The sequence below is a fragment of the Cyanistes caeruleus genome, chromosome 21 (genome assembly GCF_971803275.1).
Source record: "Cyanistes caeruleus chromosome 21, bCyaCae1.hap1.1, whole genome shotgun sequence".
NCBI classification, from domain to species: Eukaryota; Metazoa; Chordata; class Aves; order Passeriformes; family Paridae; genus Cyanistes; species Cyanistes caeruleus.
Genome location: NC_141721.1, coordinates 2,594,209 through 2,622,111, shown reverse-complemented (window position 1 = coordinate 2,622,111; position 27,903 = coordinate 2,594,209). Strand labels below are relative to the sequence as shown.

The 27,903-nt window shown below is 41.2% G+C and overlaps 1 protein-coding gene and 1 long non-coding RNA gene across 5 annotated transcripts in view; one reads left to right on the top strand and one right to left on the bottom strand.

Annotated features, from left to right (window-relative positions):
• The window catches only part of SPNS3 (SPNS lysolipid transporter 3, sphingosine-1-phosphate (putative)), a 37,129-nt gene extending 10,726 nt beyond the window's left edge, over window positions 1–26,403 (top strand). For 2 of the 4 annotated variants that reach the window (XM_086858935.1, XM_086858936.1), the window contains exons 3-14: window positions 2,753–3,317; window positions 3,956–4,370; window positions 7,431–7,496; window positions 7,945–8,081; window positions 8,574–8,725; window positions 9,605–9,671; window positions 10,423–10,613; window positions 12,403–12,555; window positions 15,613–15,802; window positions 17,974–18,039; window positions 22,666–22,764; window positions 24,942–26,403. In XM_086858935.1, coding sequence (XP_086715061.1) covers window positions 4,172–4,370; window positions 7,431–7,496; window positions 7,945–8,081; window positions 8,574–8,725; window positions 9,605–9,671; window positions 10,423–10,613; window positions 12,403–12,555; window positions 15,613–15,802; window positions 17,974–18,039; window positions 22,666–22,764; window positions 24,942–25,109 — 1,488 coding nt within the window. In that variant the 5' untranslated portion in view covers window positions 2,753–3,317; window positions 3,956–4,171 and the 3' untranslated portion in view covers window positions 25,110–26,403. The remainder of the gene's footprint in view (window positions 1–2,752; window positions 3,318–3,955; window positions 4,371–7,430; window positions 7,497–7,944; window positions 8,082–8,573; window positions 8,726–9,604; window positions 9,672–10,422; window positions 10,614–12,402; window positions 12,556–15,612; window positions 15,803–17,973; window positions 18,040–22,665; window positions 22,765–24,941) is intronic. The other 2 variants (XM_023939098.2, XM_086858937.1) reach the window with 2 other exon arrangements.
• LOC111937668 (uncharacterized) overlaps window positions 24,166–27,903 on the bottom strand; it is a 30,613-nt gene continuing 26,875 nt past the window's right edge. The window contains exon 4 of the long non-coding RNA XR_015278354.1: window positions 24,166–27,575. This is a non-coding gene — a long non-coding RNA (uncharacterized LOC111937668). The remainder of the gene's footprint in view (window positions 27,576–27,903) is intronic.

The following is a 27,903-nucleotide window of genomic DNA, read 5'->3' as shown; positions in this document are numbered from 1 at the left end:
TAAAAATGTAGCATTTATTGAAACTCACAGAATGAGAATTTTGCTAGCAGATACTTTCCAATTAAATGTACAGTGTATCAGATGGTCCAGCTGGTATTCTTGAAGTTTTCAGTTGTAGTGGACTACTGTAAAAATTGTTAGTCTGGATGGTTGAGGCTGTTGTAGCATATTTGTTCCACAAGATATGGACAGAGATGAAAATTAAATAACAAGTCACACGTGCTGTTCTGCCCACAGAGGTGAAGAAAAACTGTTGGCAATCTAGTTTTGATTATCCAGGTACTAAATTTCATGCTAAAATTCAAAATATTTCCTAACAGCTTTTGACGTCATTAGCAGTTGCTACCTGAGTGTTAATCATGTAACTGCAAGCACCACACAGAGATAGAGCAGATTCAACAAAGTACAGGTGCAGAATTTCTCAAACTTCCCTTCCTCTCAGCTGTGTATTCCAAAGCAATAACAGCTTGGCAAGTGTGCATCAGTCTGGAGGGCTGAAAGGCAAGAAAAATATACACGTTAGTAGATGAGTCATCTCTGGAGTTTTGTATTATAGACTTCTATGAGAACAGGATCAAGTGCTGATTCTGTAATAAATCTGTAACTGAAAATTATGCTACTTTTATACATGAGTACATTTCTTGAGTCATCTGCCCTCCTGTCAGGCTAGTCACTGCTTGGTTTAAGCTGTCAAACTGCTGCCCTTCCAGACACACAGCCAAGGTGTTCATGTCTCAGTCCAAGTCTGTCTTTGTGTTTTAGCACTGCAGACTGGATTCAAAACCAAAGTGGGTTATTGTGCAGCCTTGGTAAAAGTAGTGACAAACCTTAAACCCTCACAGCCTCTTGCCTGAATCGCTGTCACTCTGCAGCTCTTTTGCAGTCACTGTAATTGTCTTTGAATCTCCTTGGAGTGGAATATTTCAAGTAAGTCTGGACGTGCATTTATTGAGCTGTCTGTCTACCAGAATGATGTTAAATTTCACTTTTTTGATCTTTTCAAACACAAAAATTATTAAGTTTTGCACCGATCCAAATGTCAATTATTTGCAGAATCTCATGATTTATGAATTTCCTTCCCTCACAACAAGTTTAAAATATGTATACCTCAAAATGCAAACCATTCATATGCTCCACATTAAATACATACTTGTTGGTTCTAATTTTAATTTTTAATCTAAGATTAATAATTAATCTAATTAATAATCTATTGCAGAAATTAAATACATACTTGAAAATACACAAAAGTGTGTATTTTCTTTTGGTTACTTTATGTTCTCTCGCTGGGTAATGCATGAGAGAGATACCAAAAGCAGCTTATTTCTTTCTTCCTAAAATCAGTTTTGTTAGATCTAGTCAACAATGAGTATTATTTTAATATTTAGGTTTTCACAGCTTTTGTTGCTGTTTGCTATTCAGCAGCTTAATAATCTTTTTTTTACATGTATGGAAATGCTTTGGAGTTAATCAGGATAACAATAAAATATTTTCAATTTATATCTTTCTGACATCTTGGTTCACAATTAATGCCCCTTCTGATGTAGCTTTCTGGAAAAGCTCTGGCAAACCTCCAAAGCTGTTCACGGATATGGCAGTATCCACCATTAGAGGATATTTGGATAAATAAATACATTCAGAGGCATTTTGTAGTAAACACTTGGAAACCCTTTCAGGGAAAGCTGGAAGCTCTCACACTGGTGGTGTGCAAGCAGTCCTATCAGGATTCAGGGATAACACATTTGTTGGCCTGCTGGGGATCAGCCAGCCAGTTTAACTCTCTCCAAACATCTCTGTTCAGCTGGGGAGTTTCAGTTGCCTCTGTCGAGTCCAGCCATCAAAACGATTTTTGGTACCACAGCCAGATTCCAAATGGTGTAAGGAAACACGTTGCTCAGTGTCTGGGCTAGTGCCAAACATGAGAATAAAGAGGTTCTGACTTGCTGCTCTCATGAGAGGGTTTAACTGCATGGCACAGCTATGAGATCTCGTGCTGAAATGAACCACCAAGAGAACAGAGCTTCTGAAGAAGGAGTGTGACAGGGATAAAAAGCTGCTTTTTATATCACATGGGCACCTGGCACCGACAGGGTAAGCTGTGGAGGCAAACACTACACTTTGTTCCAGGAAAGGAACTACCTGACTGACAGAACAAATAAGGAATAAATTTAATTTGCTATAAAGAAGTGAGCTGTGACTATGCTTAGCAAAAGGTGACTAGTATTGTATAGTGGCATTCTATATGCCCACAATGCAAAAGTGGGTTGTCACAAAATTTTGGTGGAAGTTTTTGGTGCAGTGTGGTCTGGACAAACATGAAAGTTGTGTTTGGAGAACAGGACAAGCACGCAGTTAAGGCAGAGAGGCTATCAAGGAATGATGGAGGTGACAGAAGAAGGCAAAGTCACAGGGGCCCTTTGTAAAAACCATTTGTACCCAGCAGTGAAAGCCAGAGTGGTGGAAGGAGGTGGCTTTTGACCTTGAGGGGAGGGAGAAGGGGGATGTTTAGACAGAGGCAATGCCAGGTAGTACAGCAACAAAAAGCATGAAGTGGTATCTGGAAACTTTAATGAAGGGCAAAAAGGGGATTAAAAGAAGTGTTTAGAATTGATGGTTTTGTGTTTGTGGGGAACATTTTGTTTAATCTGACTCTGTCTTTGGAAAATTTGGGAATTCTGCTCTATGAAAGCAGAATCGTGTTCTTGCCACAGCAGTCATAGTTAAAAACCTGCTTTTGGCCATCTCAAAACATCAGGTCGAGCAGCGAATGGCAATTGAGAGCAGTACGGGATGTGCCCTGGATACTCCGAGGACGCTTGGATCAAGACACATTTAAACTACCCAAAGTGAGAGTTAAACCCTGTTGAGCTGCCCGTGAGGCCTTCCTTACAAGGTCTGGGCTGTGGCTGGGAAGCAAAGATGGAAAATATTCCCGGGAAAGGATGCGGAGACCAGGAGGGAGCGGGCTTGGGGCACCACCCAGCGGCGCAGCGAGGCTCCGACTCCTCCGGGGAGATTGAATTGGGAATGTACATCGGGATTTCGGGATTTCCTTTGTCCACGGCTGGGCTTGGAGATAAAAATCTTAATTTCTACAAAATTGTGTTGATTCTTTATTGCTTCCAAGAACTTCCAAGGAGCTCTTGACTTCGCTGGTTTAGTTTAGCACTGGGATAGTACTGGGATAAATAATACATTGCTCAGAGAGCATTCTGTGGTCTACAGCAGAGAAAAAGGGAGATAAAGAGAAGATAGAATTAAATACTAGTGTTGAACACGTGGAAGAAAAGGAGTCTGCATTTGCAAGAGGGCCAAGAATGGTAGGTGCTATTTTGTTTTTCAGTCTAAAGTGTGAAATATCCAGTTCTTAAAAAAAGCCCAACCACAGACCTGTGTCTTCATACGTGAGTCATAAGCCATAAGCACTCTTTATTCAAATTAACTGCTTCACTCTTAAACTCTTAGAGTTTGCTGGTAATTTTCACTTTAAATTTTCTTAACAGGATGCAAAAAATAAATTATCTTCTGAAATTGCTAATCCACAAACTAGCTCAAAAGACATGTGACTGAATACTTTTTAAAATGTGAGTGGACAGAGAAAGAAGGCAGATAAAGGTGTCTGTATGCACCAAAAGAACAAGAATGCCTTCCTGTGCCCTCTCCTCCTCCCCCTTTGGACCTGTTTTTTGAGGCAGAAAGGGGAAGCCACAGCCCTGTTTTAAAGGCTGTTGGTGCTCACTCTTTCTCTCTTTCTCCTTCTCTTTCTTTCTTTCTTTCTCTCTTTCTTTTACTTTCTTTTGTAGAAAAGCTTTTTAGCTCTGGCAACTCACTGACAACAAAGAATATTGTTATTTTTGCATTTGTAGTTGCTGTGAGATCACTGCAGAGTTGTTTTGGTTCTTGGGTGCACAATGGATTACTTTGCTTTTGTTTACATTTACTTTTCCTTGTCTTCAAGGCCATGGTCTTCAACACTTTTGCAAAACACAGCACTGCAGGTTTTTTTTTTTTTGGTAAGTTCATCTGACTGCAAGGAACATTTAATTTCAGTTCTTAGTGGCTGTGCTTCTGTGCCGGAAATGACCGTAGTGATTGAAGTTCCTCATAGGCCAAACGCATCAATTGTGTGTGAGGAAATGCTCTACCATCCCTGCTGAGTGTCTGCACTGCAAACATGCAACCCCCCTGTGAAGATGAGGACACAGACTCGCTGCTCCAGGCACTGCTTGAGGGACAGAACTATGGAACTGCTGCAGCAGATGGAACACCAGTGTCTGTGTCAAAGAACAATCCAGCAAAGAGGGATTGCCTGGTAGTTGCCGTGCTGTGCTTTGGGAATTTAATAAATTTCATTGATTGGTTCATTGTGCCAGGTGAGAACCCATTTTACTCTTCTAAAGAAAAAGAAATTTAAGTTCTTAACAGTTCTACAAATGTTTCTAAAGTAAGGATATGCTTTAGGTCTTTTTACTTTTTCCTCATTTATCTGCTTTAGCCTGCTGATCATATTCTTAATGAAACTTCCAATTATAAATCTGGAAAGACTTAGGAGTGATTTATTAGATATTGATAGTTACTAGAATGCTTATAAAAATAAAACAATACTTTAAAATCTAGGTCTCTCATAAACAGACTTTACCATACAGAGCAACTGGTCCATTTTTGTGGCTGGATTCTACAGAGGTTTGACTCGGGAGCTTCTCTTTACTGTACACAGCAGTTTACAAGGTTTTCTTTGCTAGTATCTAGTAAATTCTATATGGTATTCCTTTATCTGAAGGATACTGATGCTATAACCTCCATTACAAGTTCAAAAACTATGTCATCTTTGTGATAACTTAGTTATCCATGTTAATTTGCTGTGGGGAGGCTGAACTTCCTTGTGAGCTGCCAGCAGTAGTGTGATTTCTGCAATGAATAGTGGAACATGATTGTGGAAAAAGAACAGAGATTCACTTCCTTAAGCCTTCCCCTACCCAAATTATGACTTGTTATCTAATAAATAATGTCCTTCCTCCAAAATATGAGTTTTAATGATTTTTTTCCCTAGCTGAAAACAACCAAGAGTAGCTTAGAGTAAACTGGAGGGAAACTATGGGGTTTTTCTCCCATATAAATTGTGGTCTGTGTAAATTCTTCTATTTAGTATTACTCCTAAGCATCTACCATGCTTCCAGGGATCTGACTTAGAAAACAGGGGAGGCACATGTGAGCTTGCTGTAATTTACTTCTGAGTAAAATATGAGGCCTGAGAAACAGAAATGTTTTAAAACCTTGAAAAAAATTAAAGGATGTATTATTAAATTTGGAATTAATACAGATAGTTACAGTACACAAAGTGATTATTTTGCTACTTAGACCATTCAGAAATTTAGGACATTCAGTCAGTATCTTTAAAAATGGAGACTGTAGTGGGTTTAGGAGTTTGAGCTTGGTTTTTTGAGTACCTTTTAACAACACAAGAGGGAAGGAAGCAAGTAGGAGTGCAGTAGGAGTGCTTGCTGAATGACTCTGCAAGGCTGTCAGTGAAAAAATTCTGTGTATGCCTTCTGTTGTCAAGTAACTTTCCTTGGAGAAGGGCAGGGGACAGAAGAGGATGAAAACATCATCAAGGAAGAGCTTGGATACTAGAAGGGTATCCTCTTGGGAGGGTTAAGATCAAGAAGCCATTTGGCTCATTCCAGGCTTTGAACTATTCAGGGACTTCTGAACCCACTAAGAGCTTAAAATTTTCCCAGCATGCTCCTATGAGTACCTTCAGGGACAAGAATTCAAGAACAGAGGCAGGAATAGTGTCCAGGCCTTTGAAACATCTCCTTTAATTATACTATATGACTAAAGCACTTTTTACTTAGTTCTATGACCCCTGGGCCATGGGGCAAATCTGTAAGCTGCCGTTTATACCACAGCAATACACTGTTCACCTGCTAGAATTCAGTGCCACTGCAAAATTCTTGCAAAAGTGCATTTGAGTTTGGCTGTCCAAGTGTATGACCATGTTGTCAGATACCAGCTAACAGGAAAGGGAGGAAGGGGAGGTGTGAGTATCTCCTTAGAAGTAAACTGGCAGCAGTTACAAAGTTGTGGTTTCCGGATAGTTTTGTTCACAGGCTTTGACAGCGTTTGCATCACAGAAAACAAGTTCTTCCCCTTAATTGTCTGCTGATTTCAGTTTGTTGAAACTGGTGTCCATGCAGACCTTTCCCCTCTTTTCTGTCCACCAAGCTGTTCAAATCAATGCTTTGTAATTTGCCAGGAAATAGCAGGGTCAGTTATTTTAGTTAGGTGGAGGGGATGATATTTTAATGGAATGTTAGTTTGAGATGAAGTTGTGGTTCTGTTCAAGTCTTGTTAGCTCTGATTTGTTCTAAATACTCTGTGAGACCAAACCTGAATTCCTGTAATATACAGTATTTCTGAGCACTGATCACTGGCTGCCAGAAAGGAAGGATACAATTGACTGTCCTGTTTTAATGATGCAAAATGTTTGAATTAAATAATTCGTTTAAACTTTTGAAACCATTAGGAAACGCCAAAATATAAAATATGTTCAAGAATCATTGAAGAACAACTGTAAACCTCTGGAGCTGCTGTTAGGCTGGACCTTGATCTACAGTGACTTGAAGTCACATCAGTAAATAGTGAGTGGACTGATGCTGCAGCCATGGGGACTGTGGGAGAACATGGATTTACCTTTAAATTAGCTGATCCCACATTGCTTTTGAGTGGCTGGAGCAGTGTAGTTCATAGCATAACATGTAAAACTGGGAGAAGAGCTGCCTCTTGCTGACCTCACCCACTCCCTTCTGCTCCAGATGAGCTCCTGTGAGCACAGCAGGGAAATTACACATAACTTGTTCTCTTACATGGTGGTGGTTTCACCCTGTTAACAATGTTATGACTTTATCTATTTTGGCAAAACTGAAGTGGCATGAGAAGTAAATGTCTTTTTTAATTGATACCTTTCAACACTGGAGTACAGGTATGTTTTTTTCAAAGTAGTATCTTCTATTTTTAATTGGTTTTCAGCAGTGTAAATTGTAAATACAAGATAGATGAGAGGAAGATCTGCAGCTCTGGCATGGTATAGAGAAAAAAATGACCTTTTTGTCTTAACATCCACCGTTTTGTTCCACATTGTGTCCATTAAGCTTTGAACTGTAAATTGTTCATGTACTTAGGTGCTAATGGTGCAAAAGAAGCAGAACAGATGTGTAAACTGACTCTTGTAAGACCCTTATGGTGGAAGATCATTAATTTTATCTATAGCGATAAGAATTTTTAATATTCTGTACATCTTGTGGTAGAGTAAGGCTTACACCTAAACTAAAAACTAAATGCAGTGCAGTTCTTGCATGCCCTGTTTGTGAGTTGGCAGTTAGCAGGGCTGAGCAGGGTACTTTGCTGCTGTTGAATGTCTGCCTCTGTTGCAGGGATCCTGTTGGATATACAGAAATACTTCGGGCTTAGCGATGGGAAGACAGGTCTGCTGCAAACAGGTAAGAAAATGTCCTCAGTTCAGACAGTTGGCTTTGCCTTACCCCTCTGTGGTCTGCTCCTAAAACACAGTCCAGTTACTTACCTCTTCTAGTTCCTCCTTGTATGTGGTATTGCTCACTTCCACTTGTGGGCAGGCTGACTACTATGCAAAACTGAAAGTCAGACTCCAGTCAGGTCCTTCAAAAATCCCACGGTTTGTGAATCAGGAAACAAATGATTTTTCAAGGAGTACAGAAGTTGAGTAATTCACACACATTTTATTATTGTATAGATAATTTGAGTCTGCATTTGTCTTTTTTCAAATATCAATTCCCCTCCTAGTCCTACAAACTCAGCCTGCCTTTAATCCCTGCCCTAAAAATAACCTGAGTTTATCTGAGGGGTGAGCAGTACATATGACAAAAATAATTGGACTAATATTGTCTTTATTCATTGTTGGATTTTCAGTCTTCACTTTGTGTTACATGCTGGCTGCCCCCATCTTTGGGTACCTTGGAGATCGCTACAACAGGAAAATCATCCTTGGAGCTGGTATTTTCTTCTGGTCTGGTGTGACCTTAGGGAGCTCATTCATCACTGAGTCGGTATGTCGCTTTTTTAGAGGGTGCTATAAAAATAATCTGCATACAACTTGCAGGACTTTATAGAGTCCTTCTCTACTCACATTTGGGAAGGCATCAGTAACCACTCATTTCCCAAGCCTTAATCCTGGACTAAATATACTCCATGCAGGAATGCCTTATAGGACACTGGAGTCCAGCCTAGGCAATAGAGAACCCACACATTATTGTTACAACTGATGGGATTTTATTTTTGGTTTGTTGGTTTACATGTGCTCTATCCACCCTGTCTTGAAATTCCCTCTGGGTGTCACTCTGAGAAGTCACTGCTGTGCAGAAAAAGCTGAGCAGTGAGATGTGAGGGGAGCAGGTGTGAGTGGAGGAAATACAGACAAAGGCAAAAGGCAATCTGATTCTGATTTCAATCTGGTAGATTTCATCCACTAAAATTCCCCTCTTTAACAGCAAGCTTTCTTTCTTGCATGGATGTCTTTTGACTATGTCTTTTCCCTGCAGCATTACAAGATATTTGTTCTTTCACGAGGACTGGTTGGCATTGGCTCTGCCAGTTACTCCACTATAGCACCCACCATCATTGCAGACCTGTTTGAGGAAGGAAAAAGGACCACAGTGTTATCTATCTTCTACATCTTCATTCCAGTGGGAAGGTTGGTTTTCTTACAGTGGCCTTTTGAAATTTCTGACCACACCTGCAATTCAATATACCCTGAGCCCTAATCAGATTTATTTTGATGTATTTCTACATTGGCTCTTGCAAAGGGATTTGTCACTTCCTCAGCAAGTTTGAATAGAGCTGATTAGGTGTATTTCTCTACTTACCTTAAAAAAAAATTACTTTTTCCCCCTAACATTTTTAAGGAGAATCTAGATTCTGGAAACTCTGGCTTTGAATAAAATATTGAATGCTAAAAAAAACATGTGCATAAGAGTATGTAATTTATTTCTGTGTTTTGGAAGACAAAAGCTTTTAGATATTAGTTTATTTGACAGATTTTTCAAGAAGCCTCCATTAAATATCTCCCAAGGAAGAGCTGCACTCCCCTCTCCTCTCTTAGTTAAATTGACATTGTGTCTGAAGAAAAGGTGGAGAAGAGCTTTTCAAATGGTTTAGAGGCATACTCTGTATCAGAGCAGGCAGCCTAGACTGGGCCCAGAAGGCAGATTAAAACTAAAGAAATTCCTGCAGGGCATAATTCCTGTGGCTAGCACAGAAGGGAGTAGGTAATAAAATGTTTTATGGGCTCTTTGATCCGAGTTTGCAGTGTCATTCTACAGAATATGTATTCCAAGGGGAATCTGGGACATTACTGTCATCATCTCAAGTCTGCTCTGAGGAAGTTAGACTCTCTTTTTAATACTGGTTGGCAAGCAGACTAGCACAGACCATGAGGGTAATTTCTCTAAGAAATAAGAGAAAAAACTGAGACAGAACACTTCTGTGTGTTCTCCTTAGCTGGCCAGACATGTCATTTCAGCCACCCAAAATTCACTGGTGCTTACTGATCATTCCTTTCTGTTGTTTACAGTGGTTGTGGTTATATGCTGGCAGCTGGCATGGCAGAAAGCACAGGTGACTGGCACTGGGCCTTCAGGGTGAGTCTCACTTTCATTCACTCTAACATCAAAATCATCACTGGGGTTTGGATTCTTTATGTTCATTGTGTTGAAGGTGAGCAGTGGAAGGACTTCCTACCCTCTGACAAGTCAGGAATGTGATGTTTAGGAGAAGTTTTCCTGCAGGACAAGTGGCACGTTTCTGCCTAGCTCTGATAGGTGTAGGTGAAACTGTACAGCAGCCAGGGCAGGTGCTGATGTTCCTCTTACCTGAGGGCACATTTGGAATGGTTGTCACTGCACCAAGACCTCCTCAAACAGAGGAATTTGAAGGTTAAATGGTCATTATACTGGTAGCACCAGTTTTCTGTTCTGTTCTGGTCATCATGATGCACCCAGTGCTTTTTAAATACTTTGTTAGAGCCTCTTGCCTTGCATACAAAATCAGCTAGCAAATGCATGTGAGTGGGGCAGAATATTTACTGGAGTAGCACTGATATTATTCAGGTAACACTGGTGACTGCATCAGTGATTCTTATGTTTGTGGCTAGAATACTACAGCACAGTTTTCTTTCTTCACAAGTTTTTCTTTAAAATCAGAGGGAAGAGTGATCATGTATGTCCTGCAAAGTCACCAAAGTCACTCTTTTTCTTTACAAATATGGCCAAATCCAGCATACATTTATTTCTGAATATATCTGCAATTTTCTGATAGTGGTTCTAATGCAATTAGAATTGCTTCACTATAAGAAAACAGTTATCTTTGATCTAACCACCCTTGTGTCTACAGGTAACTCCTTGCATGGGAGGACTGGCACTGCTTCTCCTGATTTTAGTGGTCCCTCACAGGATCCAGAGAAAGGCAGCAGCACACAGAGCAAGGAGCATCTCTAGCACGATATACAGAGCAGATGAGAAGCCAGATGTACACAGAACTGCCAGGACCACTTGGTGTCAGGATGTGGGATCACTTGTCAAGAAGTAAGTGGTCTGAGCTACAAAGGTTCTCTCTGTTGAGGAGTCACCATTCCATTAGAAGAAATATGTCCATTGAATCCTGCCTAGCTCCTTTGAGCCACATGCTGTATGCAAGAGAATGGAAACACCATGAATAAAAATCTTTCTTCTACTTTTTTTACAGGAATGCTACAAAAGAGATAAAAAATTTCTTTGATTCTTCTATTCTCCCATTTTGAGAAGGAGGAGGAGGGCAAAGTTATGATGGCAGTTTGCTCCTATTAAAATCCATAGCTCTACTTTCTACTAAATTTTCCCTTCCCTATGGAAGGTAAATTACTAAAACTGCATAATTTTCTGGTGTAAATTTATTTATAATTCTTAGTGCCTGTGGAAAGTTGGATTAGCATGTCTCAGGCACTCTGTGGTATTTGGGAGCCTGCTGTGCACGAGGTCAGAGTTTGTGGGACCCCAATATGGTTTATAAAGTAATTGTCCATGTGTCTGGATGGGCTGAGCTTTGGCTGGCAGATAACATCTTTTTAAGCACACAGAAATGAAGGACGAAGTGAAATGCGGACTGGAGCGGGCTTTGGGAACAGCAGGTGCCGCTGTGCAGCTGCGCCAGAGCCGGCTCCGCGCTGCCGCTGCCCGCAGGCTGCTTTCCCCATCCTTTTCCTTTAAACACTTGCTTTCCTGGCACCTTGTTTGTCTTTGGAGCGTTCTTCCAGACGTTTTCTACCTGCCCGCTAAATCTGCTTCCTTTGCATCCTGAACAGCAGGTACACAAGAGATCGGTTTTGTAGGATCACGATTTGTAGGCGCTATATACTGAAGTGAATAATAAAAAACTTCCTGAATCAAAAATGAGCCTTTCTGACATTTCAGCAACACTGTCTCCAAAGTTGCTTTCCTACAGAGATGTTCCAGTGTAAAAATATTTTTTCATTTTCTTTTCCTTTAGCAACTGATTCCCATTTTCTTTTCCTTGGGCAATTGATTTCCAAAGCGTAAAGACACACTGACAATAAACTATGTGGTTCCACTTTTAATCAAGTCCAAGAGCACTTTATCTTTAGAAAATGGAGAATTAGGTTCATTTCTTAACAAATTCTCTGATTTGGTGGTCACCTGATCATTTGCAGCAGTCTTAAGATTTCATACATCCCTCTTGACCTCAGAGGGGTTTTTCTCCTGAACTATTAATGACAAAGAGTATGGCAAAAAAATTGATTTTCTCCTAGAATAGGGCAGGAAGGACACAAGGTTTGGACAGTTTTCAAAAATGCTTCTCCTTCTGTCTGAAACTTGCTGTGGAGATTGAGTTTATTTTTACTTACTCAGAGTTAAGGAGTGCTTCAGCCACTGAAACTTAACAGTTCAAAAGACCCAGACGTTATTCTCATTTATATTGGTTATAGAAAACCCTGAGACATTTAGACTTGCACATAGAACCCTTTCCTTTAGCTACTAAGCCATTAAATTCTTGCTCACTCTCTATTGTTATACTTCTGCTATCAAAAAAATCACAGCAATTGTTTTGGCAGAAGTTGGCATGAAAACTGCAAGAGACTAGGATTTAACATGAAATCAGTAGGTCATACCCTTTGCTCTAATTAGTATTTTATTGTTGCCTTTCATAATAAAGCCTGATCAGAGTTCAGATATTCAAGGAAGCAGATTTTGATTACAAGATGTCTGAATGAATTGTTTTGTTATTGCTTGAAATTCTGGTTGTTGCAGGTAGATTTTCCCTTTTTCCTCAAACACCATTCTTTCTAATATCTCTCAGTTGTTTTCTTTTGTCTTTCAGCTGTAGTTTTGTCTGTTCCTCGCTGGGTCTGACTGCCATGGCCTTTGTCACTGGAGCCCTGGGAATGTGGATGCCACTGTTTCTGTACAGGGCTCAGGTTGTCCAGGGCATTGTCCCACCATGTCTCCAAGAATCGTGCAGTTCATCCAACAGGTGAGCTGTGCCTGTGGGAGGATACCTGCAAACACTGCACAGGGCTCAATCACAGCTCCAAAGGGGGAAGGGAGGATGTGACTGAGCACTTCTTGTGAAGGCAGTGGGGTGTGAATGTTAAATTGCTCCCAGGTATCTCAGACACTCCCCTTTGTTAGTTTGTTTATAATCACTCAGTTAACTGGAAAGGTGCTGTCAGCCCTATTTAAGTACAGTGAGAAGAAGTAGTAATAGCAACACTTACGGGGAAAAAGGAGCAGCTTTAGCAAGGAGTTTTAGTTGACAAGCTACTTAAATCCTATTTAAGTATATTCAAATCCTGGGTTTTAATAACTTGTCTATTATCTTCTTATTCTGGTTTTATAATCCCCGCCATGTTGATGAGTTCATTGTGGCTCCCAGCTTGAAGAAAGCTTGATGATTTTGATGTAGTATCACATCATCACATCAAACCAGGATCTTGTGAATAGCTGCCAGCCACAGAGCATGTCCAGACCAAAGAAGATTCATGAATAGTATCAAATATTATATAAGAAGAGGAATTTACACTAGTAGAACACTTTGAAGTAATCATAACACACCTTTTTGTAGGTCCCTTTTCCCCACCAAGGAAGAGTTTTTTCTTCACAGTGTGTTGTCCAGAATACAAATACGTATTCAATATTCCCCTTGAGTCTTCATGGCTTCCCTCAGTAACAGTGAGCACTGGGGCTGACTCCCTGTCAGTGGTCTCCATACAAGTATCCCTTTGTCTGGGAAGTATCCCAAGTCTTGTTTCAGCCTCTGCTTTTGCAATGGATTTCAAAGAACTCAGTGCTTACTGCGTGGCCTTTCCAGGTAAAGGCAATTAAAGGGAAGAACAGTAATCACACCTTGAATGTGTCCTCTGCTAATGGGATTTTTCTGTTTTTCTGCAATGGGATAACTGAGTCAACTCAGAAGGGATTTCTGAGTTGCAGCAAAATCAAATTGATTGAAGAGTCATCCCAAAATCCTTCAATGGGAAATGAATTGGATGCCACCAGTGGCACATTACTTATCATTGAACATTAGTGGGAAGGGAGTGAAACACAGGAGTCTGGCTCAGGGTAGGCAGGTGAGGGAAATTGAAGAGTTTAAGATGTTTGGCTGTATCTGTTCATAGAAGCAGTTTAAGTACCTTTTTTGTTAAGCTGAAGGTGTTGGCCTCTAGTTTGTTTTCTAATCCACTTCTGAATTATTATTCCACTACAGTGTTGTTAGAGCAGACATGGTCTTCAGGGAAGTGAAACAGAGCATCTGATAGTTTAACCTCATGTACTGCTTCTTATAGGATGCTTTAAATATAACCTTGGCATAAGCTCATGCCAGAAGCAGCAGAAGGCTGGTTTTGGACTGTTATTCCAAGGGGATGTAAAGAAACAGAATATAAACTATTATGTCAGACCTGATGGTGCTGGAGGAACTGAGATGCACATTGCCAAACCTACCCAGGGATACTTTAAAGATGTTTTCCCCTCTGGCTGTTCAGCAGTTTCAGATTTTGTTTAAGGATCAGGACTGTATCACTTACACTCCTTGGAAACACAGACTCAAATGGCACCACAACTGACTCAAGTCTCAATCCTTTCAAGGAAGATAAATATGCAATGTGGAGTTTTTGTTCAGGCCTTTGTGCAAACACTTTTGAACAGATCTGAGCGATAAGTGAGCGTTCTCAGGCCCTAAAAGATCTCATAGGAGCCTTTCCCCACTACTAGGCTTCTGTACTTTCCTAGTATCAACTGAACTGTGCTTGGATTTAGTTTTGGCCATTCTCTTTTATTCCAGCTGCAGGTTTATTTCAACTACAGTTTACAGTACATGAATATTCTAAACACAAATCCATGAATGCTTCGATCAGCTGATGTCACCTTGGAACTTGCCTCTCTTGAAGAAATCTCTGAGATTGTTCTGCCTAGTGACAATCTATAATGTCACTATTGAGCTATAGTCAGTGATGGATCAGAATCCTGAAGAACTTGCAGGGAGAGTACAGATTTGCTTGAAGTTTGTTATCTAGCATAGTAATACCTTTTTTTTTTTTTCTTGCAGAATTATTGAGTTCTTCCTAATCAGCCAGAAAGAAATTAAGAAGTGAATGTGCTGTAGTTTAAAGGAACAGATCATAACCCAGCTGGTTACTTTGCAGTTAGAAAAAGCTCAGGAAAATGTACAGAACTTACCATGTCAAGTATTCAGAAGTGCTTGTGCTCAGAATACATTGGTCCTGACCCTGTTTGCCTTCAGAGAATTATGATGCAGTGGCACCACTGATCTTGTGTGAGAGACTTGCTTTGTCATTGTGGGGGTCTCATTGGGACAGAGATGAAAGCACACATGGAAGTCCCTTTGGAAGCTGAATATTCTGAACTATTCAGACACGTTCTTTTAAAACATGAACTTGTGGTTCCTGAAGAACACATTTGCATTTGGAGACACACAAAGCTGAATGGTATTGGAAACTCTGTATTCAGAAAATTCTACATGGACCTGGCAGTAGTTACCTATTCAGTATTCTGTGAACTCTTCTGGGAAGTGGTAGGTGCTTCCCATATTCAGAGAAGTGATTCATCTCAGCTGTGCTAACCAGAGGGTTGTAATTTAGATGTGTTTCATTCCATGTGCTAGGATCTCTTCCAAGGCAGCAGATTGTGATACAGGGTTACTCCATCTGTGTTTCAGGGATGACTGGGTAGATTGATTCACAGGGTAACCACGATGACTGTGTCTCCTCTAAATCACACCATGTCCAGATCACACTGAGCAGAGCCCTCCTTGAGCCTGGGTGCATAACACCTGCTCTGTAAATGGGAAAATATCTTCTCCACGGGATACAGCCCCCATCACAAAGCCATAGCTTCAGCTGGGGCTTGGGATTGCATCCATTCAGAAGGAATGGGAGGGTTACATCAAATGCAATAAAACTCAACTTCCCCATTAAAGGTCCTTCTGAAACTACAGGTACAAGCTAACACCATTTATTTTTCCACAGTACAGTCTTACTATGCTCAGCTGAATCCTTTGCTTTGTCACCAGCCTAATATTTGGAGGCATCACCATTGGGACAGGAATTTTGGGTATTATTGCTGGGGCAGAAGCTGCGAGACGATTAAGGAAGAGAAACAACAAAGCTGATCCTCTGATCTGTGCCACAAGCATGTTCATTTCTGCCCTGTGCCTCTACATAGCTCTGATGGTGGCCCAGACAAACATCCTTTCCACTTTTGTAAGTGACAATTAGCAAAATGTCTTTTGGCATCCTAGGGAGAATGGGAAGGAGGAGGAGGTGAGGGGTGGCTTTTGCAGAATTCTCTGTGGTCTTCTAAACCATTAAGAGGTTTCAGTGACTTGTGACAAGGTATCCAGGTAAGCTCTGGGCTCTGATGCTCCCATAGCTGAGGTCTAACCTGTGAGAGCCACACTGGGCAGTCCTTGGTACAGCAGAAAGGGCAGTCAGAGCACAAAAACGGTGCCTCAGGTCCTGCAGAGTGCCCACATTGAACAGGAGAACAGTAACTCTGCATTCAGCTGCATTGAAACATGTCCCTTATGCAAAAATGTAGTTAAAGCAAGTCTCAATCTTATGTTAATTTTTAATACTTTGTGGCTAATTTAGTATTCTTATTTATTTTTGCTCTCTGAATTCTTAAAGGTTGGTGTGGTTTGGACTGTACAATATACACTGTTCTTGCTAAGAATAATTTAGCCCTCACCTTCAAAGCCTTAGATCACTAGCTGATCTTCAAAGTCAAGCTTTTGGCAATGCAAACTGAAGTAAAAATCACTTAAATTCCATTCTCAGTAAAGGGGAAAACAGAAACTTACTAGGAATGAAAGAAAAATCCCTGTAAGAGGGAACCGAATGTAAACCCTATTTCAGCTATAGTCTGGTAACAGCTAGGGAAAGACTCCAGTGTTTTTTTCCTGTGACTCCACAGCCAAAATCACTATGATTAACATAAATAAGAGGATCCAAGTAAAGTAAATTACAGTAATCAACAGTTCTCTGCAAAAGGGCACTTTTCCAAGTCTTTTGCTTCTAAGAATAATGCTTGTTCAAAGAGGTTTTCCTTCTGACTCCTCAGGAACGTGTATTCCTGTGGAAAAACACCCTTACACCAAGAGAAAACACAAGTGGATTTGCCTGTCTGAGTGTGTGTACACAAAGCAAAATGTGAAATTGAAGATTATTTTTGGATCCAAGAGTGGGAATCTGAGTGCTCAGAAGAATTAGCCATTGTCTTTTTCTGCTTCTCAGAATCCCAGAAAGCTCCACTCCTAGTGTGTTCCTCAGGGGTTTTTTTTGTCATCAAAGGTAGAGAATAACAGTTTAATTTGCCAGTCTGCATTAGACAAGTGAATCAATATATTTGTTTGGAACTACCAAAATATACCTTTTATTAGAATCACAGAACCAGAATTTTGGGTTGGAAGGGATATTAAAGCTCATCCAGTTCCACTCCTTCTACTAAAAGTGCCACCTTCTACTATTCCAGGTTGCTCTAAGCCCTGTTCAACCTGGCCTTGAACACTTCCAGGGATGGGGCAGCCCCATCCATTCTTTGGGCATCCTGTGCCAGGGCCTCAGCACCCTCACAGGGAAGAATTTCTTCCTTATATCTAATCTAAAGCATTGTGAAGGAAAAGATATCTGGATAATGGTCTATACTATCTCAGTGCTTCAAGGAACTTTTTTCCCCAAACTGGTTTGGAGAGGAAAACATATGAACAGAACAGAATAAACAAAAACCACAGGATGTATGGATATCCTAGTTCTATTATCTATATCTTTTACCTACAGGATATTTATAGGTACTCTAGGTATACTAGATCTAGTTCTCCTCTGGAGAATGTAAGCCACCCTCCCAAAAACATGAGTTTATCACTGTGCCTTTCCTAGACTGTGTTTTCATCAACCAGGGACAATATCTTGACCAAGACCTTACCAAACACAATGCTGGCACCTGTTGTAACAATGTGCCATCAGTTTAATCAGTTGATAAGAATAATGTGCCATGTGACTTTGTGGCCTGTGTTTCTGAAGAGATTCTGCTTTCTAGCACTGTTCCACCTCAATGGTGTAACTTTAATGCTTTCCTCAAGTCTCACTTAGTCTAGGCAGGCCACTTCAATCTGCTGTCCAGAGCTGGCTGAAAGGGTTAATATTTTCTGAGACCACAGCTGTAAGAACTGTTCAGTGCCATACCCCTTTTCCTCATGGCTGGATCTCCATCTGTGATGGATTAGGGATTTCCCACAGGACAGCAAGGTTTTGAGACTGGCTGTTCCCTGGAGTCCATTCCATTTTAGAAGTTCTCTCTCTAAATGAACCCTATAGTATAGTATAGTATAGTACAGTATAGCATAGCATGGTCATTGCTTTTTTCTGTTTTGCAGATTTTTATTGCATTTGGAGAACTGTTTTTGTCTGTAAATTGGGCTGTTGTGACAGACATACTGCTGGTAAGTGCTCATGAAACTATTTCCTTATTTCAAGTGTTTTGTCAATGTAATGTTGTTCCTAAGCCTGGTGGCTTTCTGGTGAACCAGCTCCTACAGAGAATCTCCTTATTGGTGGATTCTCTCTCAAGCTTATCCTGCTTGGAAACAATGTACTGCTAGGCAAGGATGCCAGTGGCAATAAGGTGCAGTGGTGCAGTAGTCCAAGTTATTATAATCCCAGGAAGATATCCTGATTTGGATGGAACTCATGCACGTGGTACTCTCTAGTGCTGCTTGTACCAGGTGTTTTGGGCTTCTCTACAGCTCTGTGTGTCAGATATCTGCTAGAAAATGACCTGCACCAGAAACAAGGTCATTTTGTGTCTATAATCAGGTTTTCTATTTGTTTTCCAGAGGTTTGAAAGGATGATCCAAATGAGGCAAAATTGATAGTCCATGAACTATTAGCAAGTTCCCTTAGTTCAGAACTCAGTGCAGATGAATTCCAGCTCTTGCAAGTCCAATTCATAAGTGCTCCTACAGTGCCAGAGCATCAGGCCAGCAGTGATGTTTAAGGGGCTCTTGGGAATTCCAGGACACCACAAGCCAAGGAATAGCAATGCATGATTTCATTTGGATTCTGTCATCAGTAATTTCTTTAGAAAGGAGTGATGTGAAAAGCACACATCTTGTAGCCCAGTTTTTCTAGACTGTGATGAGCAGCCTCTTTTTATCATTTCAAAGGTTTTTGGAGTTAGTAATTTTACTTGAGTTTTTAATCTAAATAAAAATTTGGCAACCTTTCATTTGGGTTGTAGCTCCACAGTCACTAATAGATGTCTGTGTAAACCCTGGGGCAGATACTATGACCACTGAACTACACAGATCATAATAGTCTTATCATCTAGTTTAAATAACCTTTCTTTTATATAATCCATAATATGAACAAGTTGAATATGGTTTGTCAGTGCAATAAGCAAAGAAATGCTCATATCTAATAGGCTGCAGAAAGCTGTTTTAAATACCAAAGTTATTTATATGATTGACAATTCTTTTGTTGCTACCCGTGGGCATAAGACAAAATATTTAAATTGACACTACCCTTTTTTATGAGGAGTAGAGTACTGGATCATTCAAGGGACCCAAACTCTCTGCTTTGGGATCCCTGTGCTGAAAAACTGTGGATGTGATGGTAACCCAAATATTTCAAGCAGAAAGCTCCTGCTTGACAGGGACTGTTCAGACAAGTGTGGTACAGGTACAATAGTGCTGCAGATGGCACTGAAGGTGGGGAAATTGTGTAAAGCCATCAGGAGAAGTGAGAGAAGGCACAAAGTTAAGGGACAGCAGAACAGAGATCTTTGACTGTTTCTTCCCAAGCAAGAGTCACATGAGTGTTTCCCATTTTATGTAATAGTGTTTCATTCCAAGGGAGCTGAAATCTATTTGAAGATTGCTCCTGCAAACTCCACACTCATAATAAATCTTTCATTTAAGAACCACAGTGAGTGCATTCATGTGTAGCACAACATGTAGCACTGCACAATAGCAGTTCACAGGAAGGACAGGAATAAAACCTTGCAGCCTGTGGCTCCAGTGGGACACAGGTCACCGTCCCTTGCTATCACAGCAACTGCAAGTTTACCCCTGAGGTCACTGGCACTGTGGTCTGAGTTGCTCAGATACACAATTTGCTTGTATCTCTACTGGCTAACTAAACCCAAGTAGCGGACAAGCTGAGCAGAGATAAAAGTATCCCTATTACAGTGTCTGTGTAAAAGGATGAGAAAGTGTATTGCCAAATGCTGAGCACTCTCTGGTGACCAAAGGGACCAGCTGTGAAGCACTACTGAATTCTCCTTCCACTGCCTGACCTTGCCTTGATATGAGTCTGTTTATCTTTCTATTTCATAGCTGAAGAAACTTTCTTTACATCCTAATTGGGATGAAGGAATGGAGCTACTGACATTTCATGGGTCTTCAGCAAAGTCCTGCTGACACTGACTGTGCATTATGTTCTCTTTCACGGTGCTGCTCTCTACATGTCAGTTTTCTGCACTCTGGAATTTTAATATAATAGTAAATAATGCAGTCAGCATTAGTCAATTGGCTGCTTGCTTAAAATCTCAGCCAGCAGCCAAGAGGGTTTTGATTCTTATTTGATTCTCACAGAATGGTCAGAAACAACTATCCTATAAGAAAAGAGTTGAAGTCTTGCTGCAGTGGACAGGTGCAGAAAAACTATCACTGGTCCAGACTGGCATTTTTACTTATCTTCTATTTATTTTGAAATAATTTGGGTTCTTTGCACCAGAAGCAATTATAAATACCATTGCCATTCTTTTTACATGAATTGAGGCACCAATTCTTTTTCAGTTTTTCAATTTACTTCTCTTTGAACTCTTACATCTGCATTTTAATTCTGTCCTCTGTTAAAGAGGAAGGTGACATCACTGAGTTAGGTAACGGTGATACATGGTGAGGAGAATGAGGCAGATGGTTACTATCAGCTCTTTCTTTCAATTCCTTCCTCAGTCCAAACTGCAAAGCCTGTGAGGAACAGGGCTTTTGTTCAGTTCCATCACTCCAGGCTCAGCTTTCTTAGGGAACGCTGCATCACACTGCAGTCCACAGGAAATCTGTGGGGAGCATCATTGCCATATCCTAGATCCATGCAAATGTAGAAGAGAAGGAAGTTCTTGTCTCCCAGGTGACCAACATTCCTAATTTCCATTTCTTTTATGATATTGTGGTTACCAGCAATATTGTATCAATTGCAATCAAGATTTGGCATAGCAGAGCTCTGTGGTGCTGTGTTCCCCTGGGAACAGACATAAAGTTATTACTACTGATGTGCTTTGGGTTGGATCTCTTGAATTCTAAATGCAACTAATTGTTTTATCAGAAAAATGATGGAATTGAGCTGAATTTGTAGATGTCTGCTCATTCAGTGGCAATCTTACCTGGGAGTTGTGTTTCATCCAGTTGAAGCCCCATGAGTTCAGTGTATTACTGCTGTTATATTGACTGAAGGGTGCCATAGATAACAGCAGTAATTTAGCTTTCTGCCTCATTTCCTATGTGATCTGGTAGGATTTCTGATAATGTAGCTGGATTTGCTAATGCATGCTCTTATTTTGCCATGAAAATGACTTTTCTTTCTTCCCACATGGCACTACTAGCCAGACAATGTAGCTAGGAATTAATTTCTCCTGCGACCTGTGGAGCTGAAGACAAAGGAAGATGCTGACTGAATGATAAGGACTCCCTCCCTTTGTGGCTGGTGCATCAAGAGGCATTGCATGTAGCCACCTTTGTGCCTCCTATTCAGTGTAAACACAAAGGTATCTGCTGTACAACTACAGTCCTAATGTGCAGGTGGAGAAGTGCTGTAGCTGCATTGCTGGTTTACCAGGAGCTGTACTTGGAGTATTCCTTATGAAAAATGTTTGGCATCTGTGAGGTTGTGGAACTCTGTCTTTTAGGGTTTTGGCAGCTAATAGTGTAGGAGATGCTGGAACTGGAGGGGTTTGGGAAGGCTACCAACATGTCCCTGTGTTTGGAAGTGCCCTGGAAGGTACAGGAGTGTTCTCCAGCCTGTGTGTTCCATCTGTTTTTCTAGCTGACAGCTCTGTGGCAGAGTCTGCAGGGGAGTCTCTGAAGAGAGAAACCTCCAGAGGCAGCACGAGGGATCTGCAAACTCTACCTGTTTGGGGCATCTGCTTCTCTGTCCAGGCATCTGGGCTGGATCTCCTCAGAGGAGGAGTGCTCAGCATGTCATCTCCACTCCTGCCATGGTGTGGGGTCCTGGGCTCACTGTGGCCAGGCAGGACCTCATGGCTACTTCAGAGTCCCTATGGGAAGGTGCCTTTTGTTTCTTCTTTTCCTAGTGAATACCACAGTACCTTGAGCTCTTGAGCTCAGTTTCTGTTGTGCAGAAGAACCTGAGTAATAGCACAGACAGGGTTTGTATGAGCCCTGAAACTATAGGAAACATCCTGTCCTCCTGTATTTTTCTTGTTACAGTTTTGCTCTGTCTCTTGTAATTGCAGATATGGGTTATTAAATAAAGGTAATAAGGAAGTGGTGCAAGGCACTGGGAGAACCAAAGTACATTTAGCTTTTCCCATGCTTGCAATGCCCATGATATATTAAGTGCATAACAATATTTGATTTGCATTTCTCAAACAGAGCCTGTCATTATCTGTAGAAGAAATTTGAGTCTAGGACAGATGACACAAAAACCTCGGAGAGCCAAGAGCTGACAGTCTCCAGTCTAGTACAGTCTGTCATAGCCAGGTCTGCTTCCCCAGCTCAGACTTTTCTACTGTAGTTTTTTTGTTTCTGTTTGTGAACAGAGCCTGTTCACAAAGTGTGCATGCTCATCATCCAGGCAGGTTCTGAGACGAAAAAAATATGGGTAGACTGTGCACCCTCAGTTTAGGCTTTCTCCTGTGTCTTCCTTTCTTGATTTATTTTTTTTTCCTCAGCAAAACACGCTGTGTTTTTGCTCAGCATAACTTTTCTGTCTCCAAAGTTGTAAACAGTTGCTCTGTCAATGTCTCTGGGATATTCTAGAAGCAGCTGGGCACTCCTGAAGTTCTGTGTGTTGATGTTCCCTCTGCTGTGGGCTGTGCTTTGTTTCAGTACGTGGTGACACCGAGGCGACAGTCCACAGCCATCGCCCTGCAGATTTTGGTGAGCCATTTGCTGGGAGATGCAGGCAGCCCATACCTCATCGGAGTTGTAAGTGAATTCTCTCCTTACTGAGCTTTTCTTAGGGTAAAACTTCTAGAAACTGAAAGGCACTCACAGAATCATAGAAACTACCTGGTCCAAAACCAGAAATTACTCAAACTTCTCTGCCCTTCCTACATTTTCTTGAACTTAGGTGCTTCTGCACAAATCATACTCATACTGCTGTCTCTGTGCAGTTCATTAATTCTGTATCTGTCAGTCTCACCTCCTTCCTTCATTAATTTTAAGACACAGTAGCCAACAAAGCATCCAGTTTTGAGTTTTCTGCTTTACTTGACATGGGAGACTGAGTCTTTGTTGTAGATTTAAAGTTTTGTTTGTATGAGAGTTTATTTAAAGAAGTTTACCCCTTGTTGACAGTGTCAGGGTTAGACAGGGCCAGCAATGCCCAAGTGAGCTATGCCTGCACAGCTGCTGCTGGCTCAGCCACACAGGAGGTTCCCCTTGTCCTCAACTGGGTGAAACCCAGTCTCAACTGTATAATCTGTCTGGCAGAGAAGAGAGCCTCTCTCCCTGAGGGATTACTCCTACTGACTTCCTTTTTTTGGCAAATGAAGAAACCACTTTGCTCTTTGGGGTTAGGAAACTGACTCTCACACTTACCTGACTGGATGTGTGTGTGGGACACAACCACCAACATCCCTGTGGAAAATGGCTGAAATGGGATGCAAAAATGGGCTGAAATATGAAAAAAAAATAGCTGAAATATGTCTTGTTCATTCTCCTTTTGGCCAATCTATTGATTTGAGCTTTCTGCCTGAAACATTAAACTGTTTGTGCCTCTTACCCACTTTGTGTTTGTGTCCTTTGCCCTCTTTGGGGCATGGGCAGAGCTGAGGCCTTGTGCTGCATCCTGCCAGTCACTGTGGGACCTGCAGAATTCACCTTAAAGAGCAGCTCATCAAAAAGAGTGAAGGCAAAAAAAAAAGCTTATCCAGATGAGATTAATCTCAGGTAACCATATAACATCACACAGAAAAGAGTCAATAAACCCAGCAATAAAACTGCTGTGTGTCCAAGTGGGTTCCTGTATACTGAGCACCCACATTGTCCTCTGGAATGTTCTGTGAACCCATACACCAGCACTTCCCATGACTGCTGTTGGTTAAACACCAAATCTTCTGCTTTCATATCCTTATAGTGTTTCCTACCCTGCTTCAGCCAAACTTTTAGCTTAAAATCTGGCTGAAGAATGAGGGAATTTTCTTTTTCAGAGCCTGTTTTCATTCCCTCTGCACTCCAGAGATTTTTCTTCACTAAGCATTTTAAAATTAAATGCATTAGGTTTGTATTGTGGCTGTTATGCTTGCTGTAGTCCCTAGGTTCCCATTTAGAGTTGATCTTCCTCTTATCTTCCTAAACTGTCATAAATAATCATAGAAACCCAGCAAAGGTTGAAGAGTCTTGTATTTATGCATTTCAAGTCACACAGTATATTCTAACCATCAAGAACAAACGTGGGAATAAAAATGACTGCTTTCATCATTTATCTTTTTGTTTATGCTAAAAAAAGATTTCAAGTTCTTGGGTTAAGTGTTGAATCTTACTGAGTTTCTGGAAATCAGATTTTCCTTCTGTCTACAAAAATAAAGTTTATCATTTATAGCCTTTACAACCTCATTCTCCCACCAGTGCAAAAAGCACCTGCCTGGTATTTTCTTCCTTCCACTTACTCACTGTCACTCCATAACACCTCAAGTGCCTTTTCACTCAAAAGCAGACCCCACTCTTAGGTTAATTTCCATCTTTTCTCTGCCTTATGAGTGTTGCTTGTGCCTGAATTGCTGCTTGACCCCATTTCTATCCACTGGATGCCAATAAGGGAGGTGGAAAATTCCTGAACGGGATCAAGAAATGCTAAAGGTCACTGTCCATCCTGTGCTGGCAATCTAGAGATGGGCTAGGAAATGGTAAAATATCTTTCCTGCCCTCATGACTGGAGACACTGAAGGTGTAAAACAACGAGATTCCTCAACCATTTGGAAGCTGGAGAGCAGTGGGGTACAGGTGTGCTTGGTACTGGGTTTGACAAACTTTGGGAGCAGACTCTCATCCCTGTCTGCCTCTTTTACTCTTTTCAAGCCCCACACTGTAAACAGGCTGTTTAAAGCAGGAGAGGATGGAGGTGTTATTCCAGATTAATGTCAGCCTTGTTCCCTCCCCAGATCTCCAACGCTATCCAGGCCAGGAACATCCCGTCGTTGCAGTGGAGTTTCCGGAGCATGCAGTACAGCTTTGCCATCTGTGCTTTTGTTGGGGTCTTTGGAGGAGGCTTTTTCCTCCTGACATCTTTCTACGTCGAGGAAGATCGGAAAGAAGCACAGAGGCCCTGAGGTGTCTGTGTGTCTTTATAACTTTTTATAACTTAAACCCAGGTGTAGTGACCTGTTTGGACATCAGCCATGGTATTGTCTCTGTAACATTAAACCATGCTAATGTCTGCCTTATGGTAATGCCACGTCAGTCTCTATAAAAATGATCAGGGCAAAATCCCAGTGAAGTCTCAGATTAGACAAACCTCACACATTCTGCCTGTGAGGGTGCCTGGGACTGGGAAGCAGTCACCTCATCCCTTGGAACAGGCAAAAAACCATGAAAGAACAGTGTGCCAAGTCAAGCTGCCATTCAAGTAGCTGCAAGTGGCTGTATTCCATTACAAGAGAGCAACTGGATTCATCTCAGTGCTATAATTACCCTCATTGTAATCCAATAAAGCCTTGGAAAGGTTCTTAGAAAGCTTTTGGCTTATAAAGGAAACAAAGGTTAATATGAGGAGGCTCTTGATCCTGACGCTGTGTAGCTGATCAAAATTGTGTGGGTCTCACTTTATGTAATTTCATGTTTCTGAACAGTTTTGTTATTAATATGTAAATTGCCTACATCCTCTGCAAGAGTCAAATGGTTGTAATTGGAGAGATTAATGGACATGCTGTCAAATCCCATTGTAGGAAGGTGCTTTGTAAATGCCTTGTTAGAAGTGCCCAGATTTGGAATGTGGTGTATCCCAGCAGGCCTGACCTTGCCAAGAGAGCTGGGGCAGGCTTGGGAAGCACACCCTGTGTCCCTAAAACCAGGTCTGTGCAATGAACAAACCCAACCTGCCCAGGACTCAGCTCACACTGTGGCACCAAAGTCTGACTTTATCTGCTCATACACCCTGGTGGGTCTTTTCCTATAGTTAATATTTTTCTATATTATTGTGAAAAATTCTTTTAAATTGAATTCAGAAATAAATTTATGCATTCATGTATGCAGGTATAATTTGCTTTTCAGTATCAAATGGGTTGGGCAGAAGGCTTGAAACTGATATAAAAGGATGGAGAGAATAATTTTTGAAAGTTCTGACTTCAAGCTACCTGTTTAATTCTACCAGCATGTATCCTAGGAAGGGGCCTGACTTTTTTCATTCCTGTTTTCCCAAGAGCCTTGTATCCCTCAGTTCCTAACAAAGGTGGGCTATGTCACTTGTAATCAACACTGAAGAAGATCAGGCCATTTGCTTAAAGATTTAATTATTGATTTGGGAGCCTAATTTTAGGCACATATGTTTGAAATCTTGGTTGTAGGCATTTTCTTCAGGAAAATAAAGGAAAATACCCTGCTTAATGAAAACATCATTTTAAGAAATGCAAGTCCATGTTGATTAATCTTTGGTCTGGTAAAGAGTGCAGCTGTTAACTTCTGCACAGCCTTTTGTCTTGGCAGGTTACATTTTCAGTACACAAATTTCATTTTTGTTTATTGACAACCCAGGGCAGAGATGTCACTGGAACTGGTATGGCAGAGGTGGGAGCAGGCAGAGCTGTAAGTGAGGACACGAACTGAAAAAGAAACCTGAGTTCTTGCTGAGAATATTTCTGCAGTAAATCAGGTGAAAAAATGTTTCTTCAACCCATTTGGATAAACGTGGATTTATCCAGTAGTGGAATAAAATGTGGATCACAGTAGAAAGGAGCACCCAGGGCCATCAGCCTGCAGTAAGGATGGGTCTTTGCTGCTGCTCTCCCTTCTCTCTTGGAATCCTGGCCATGGAAAACGTGTCCCAGCGGGCAGGGAGTGCTGAGAGCCCCAGGTGGAAGTGCAGGAAGAAGTGAGCAGTAATAGGAACAAATGGGAGGAATGTCCTTGTTCATGCACTGGCATCCAGCATCCAATTCAGCAACAATCTCATCTGGATTTCAAAGAAATGTCCAAATAAATTTGTTCCTTTAAGGGATTTGTTTTAATTCTTCATTAAAATAGGAGTTATGTGTGCATTTCCCCCTCAGCTCACTGTTTTAATTGGACTACCTTTAGCATCAACCCTATGGACTCTTTTAATTTTTCATTCCAGATCTTCTATGTGCAGCTGTCTCAGCAGATCCAATCAGGTGCATTTCATTGCTCAACAGTACAGGAGGAAATGAATTTTTCTGGTGAGGGGAAAGCACAGTGAATAGCTGAATTCCCCTCCCCAAATACCATCTGCAGTCGGTTTTGTGCCACAAATGAAGTCAATGTTTTCCTGGGTCAGAGGTGCCTGATTATTCATAACACTTTCATTTCCAGCAGCAGAGTCATCCCATCCCTGCCAATCATCTTTCTGTTTTGTGTTGGGTTTATTCTACAGTGCTCTGAGGTTTGCAAGTCTAGCTGCTCTCCAAACTCTTCCTGTTCTTTGTTGCTTTTCCTGGGCTAGTGCCAGCAGTTCTCAGCTTCTGAAGAGACCAACAGGAAGACTTTGGCACCCAACTTTTGAAATTGTATCTCTTGAAAAAAGAATGAAATGGGAGGGAAGGAAGAGTATAATTCTCAGTTCACTTGTAAGTAAACAAAAAAAACCCCCAACTGAGCAGTATTTTACTGAGAGGGAGCAGTGTCATCTGTAGGGTTGTTTTTAATGATAGTAAAACCCAGAGAAGTGTCTTGGTCAGGTAAAGCTGGGATTTGAACCTGAGTGACTGAACTCTCAGGCTGTTTGTTCCCTGCTCAGTGCTTCCCTCTGAGGAGTGTCCAGAGCTCACACTGGGGCAGCAGCCACAGGCAGGTTCAGTGTCCCTTAGGCTTGTCCCTGGCAGTGGTGCCCTTGGATTTACAGCACTTGTGCTAACCTAAATCAGAGGAACAATGGAGTTTTAGTGCCCAAAC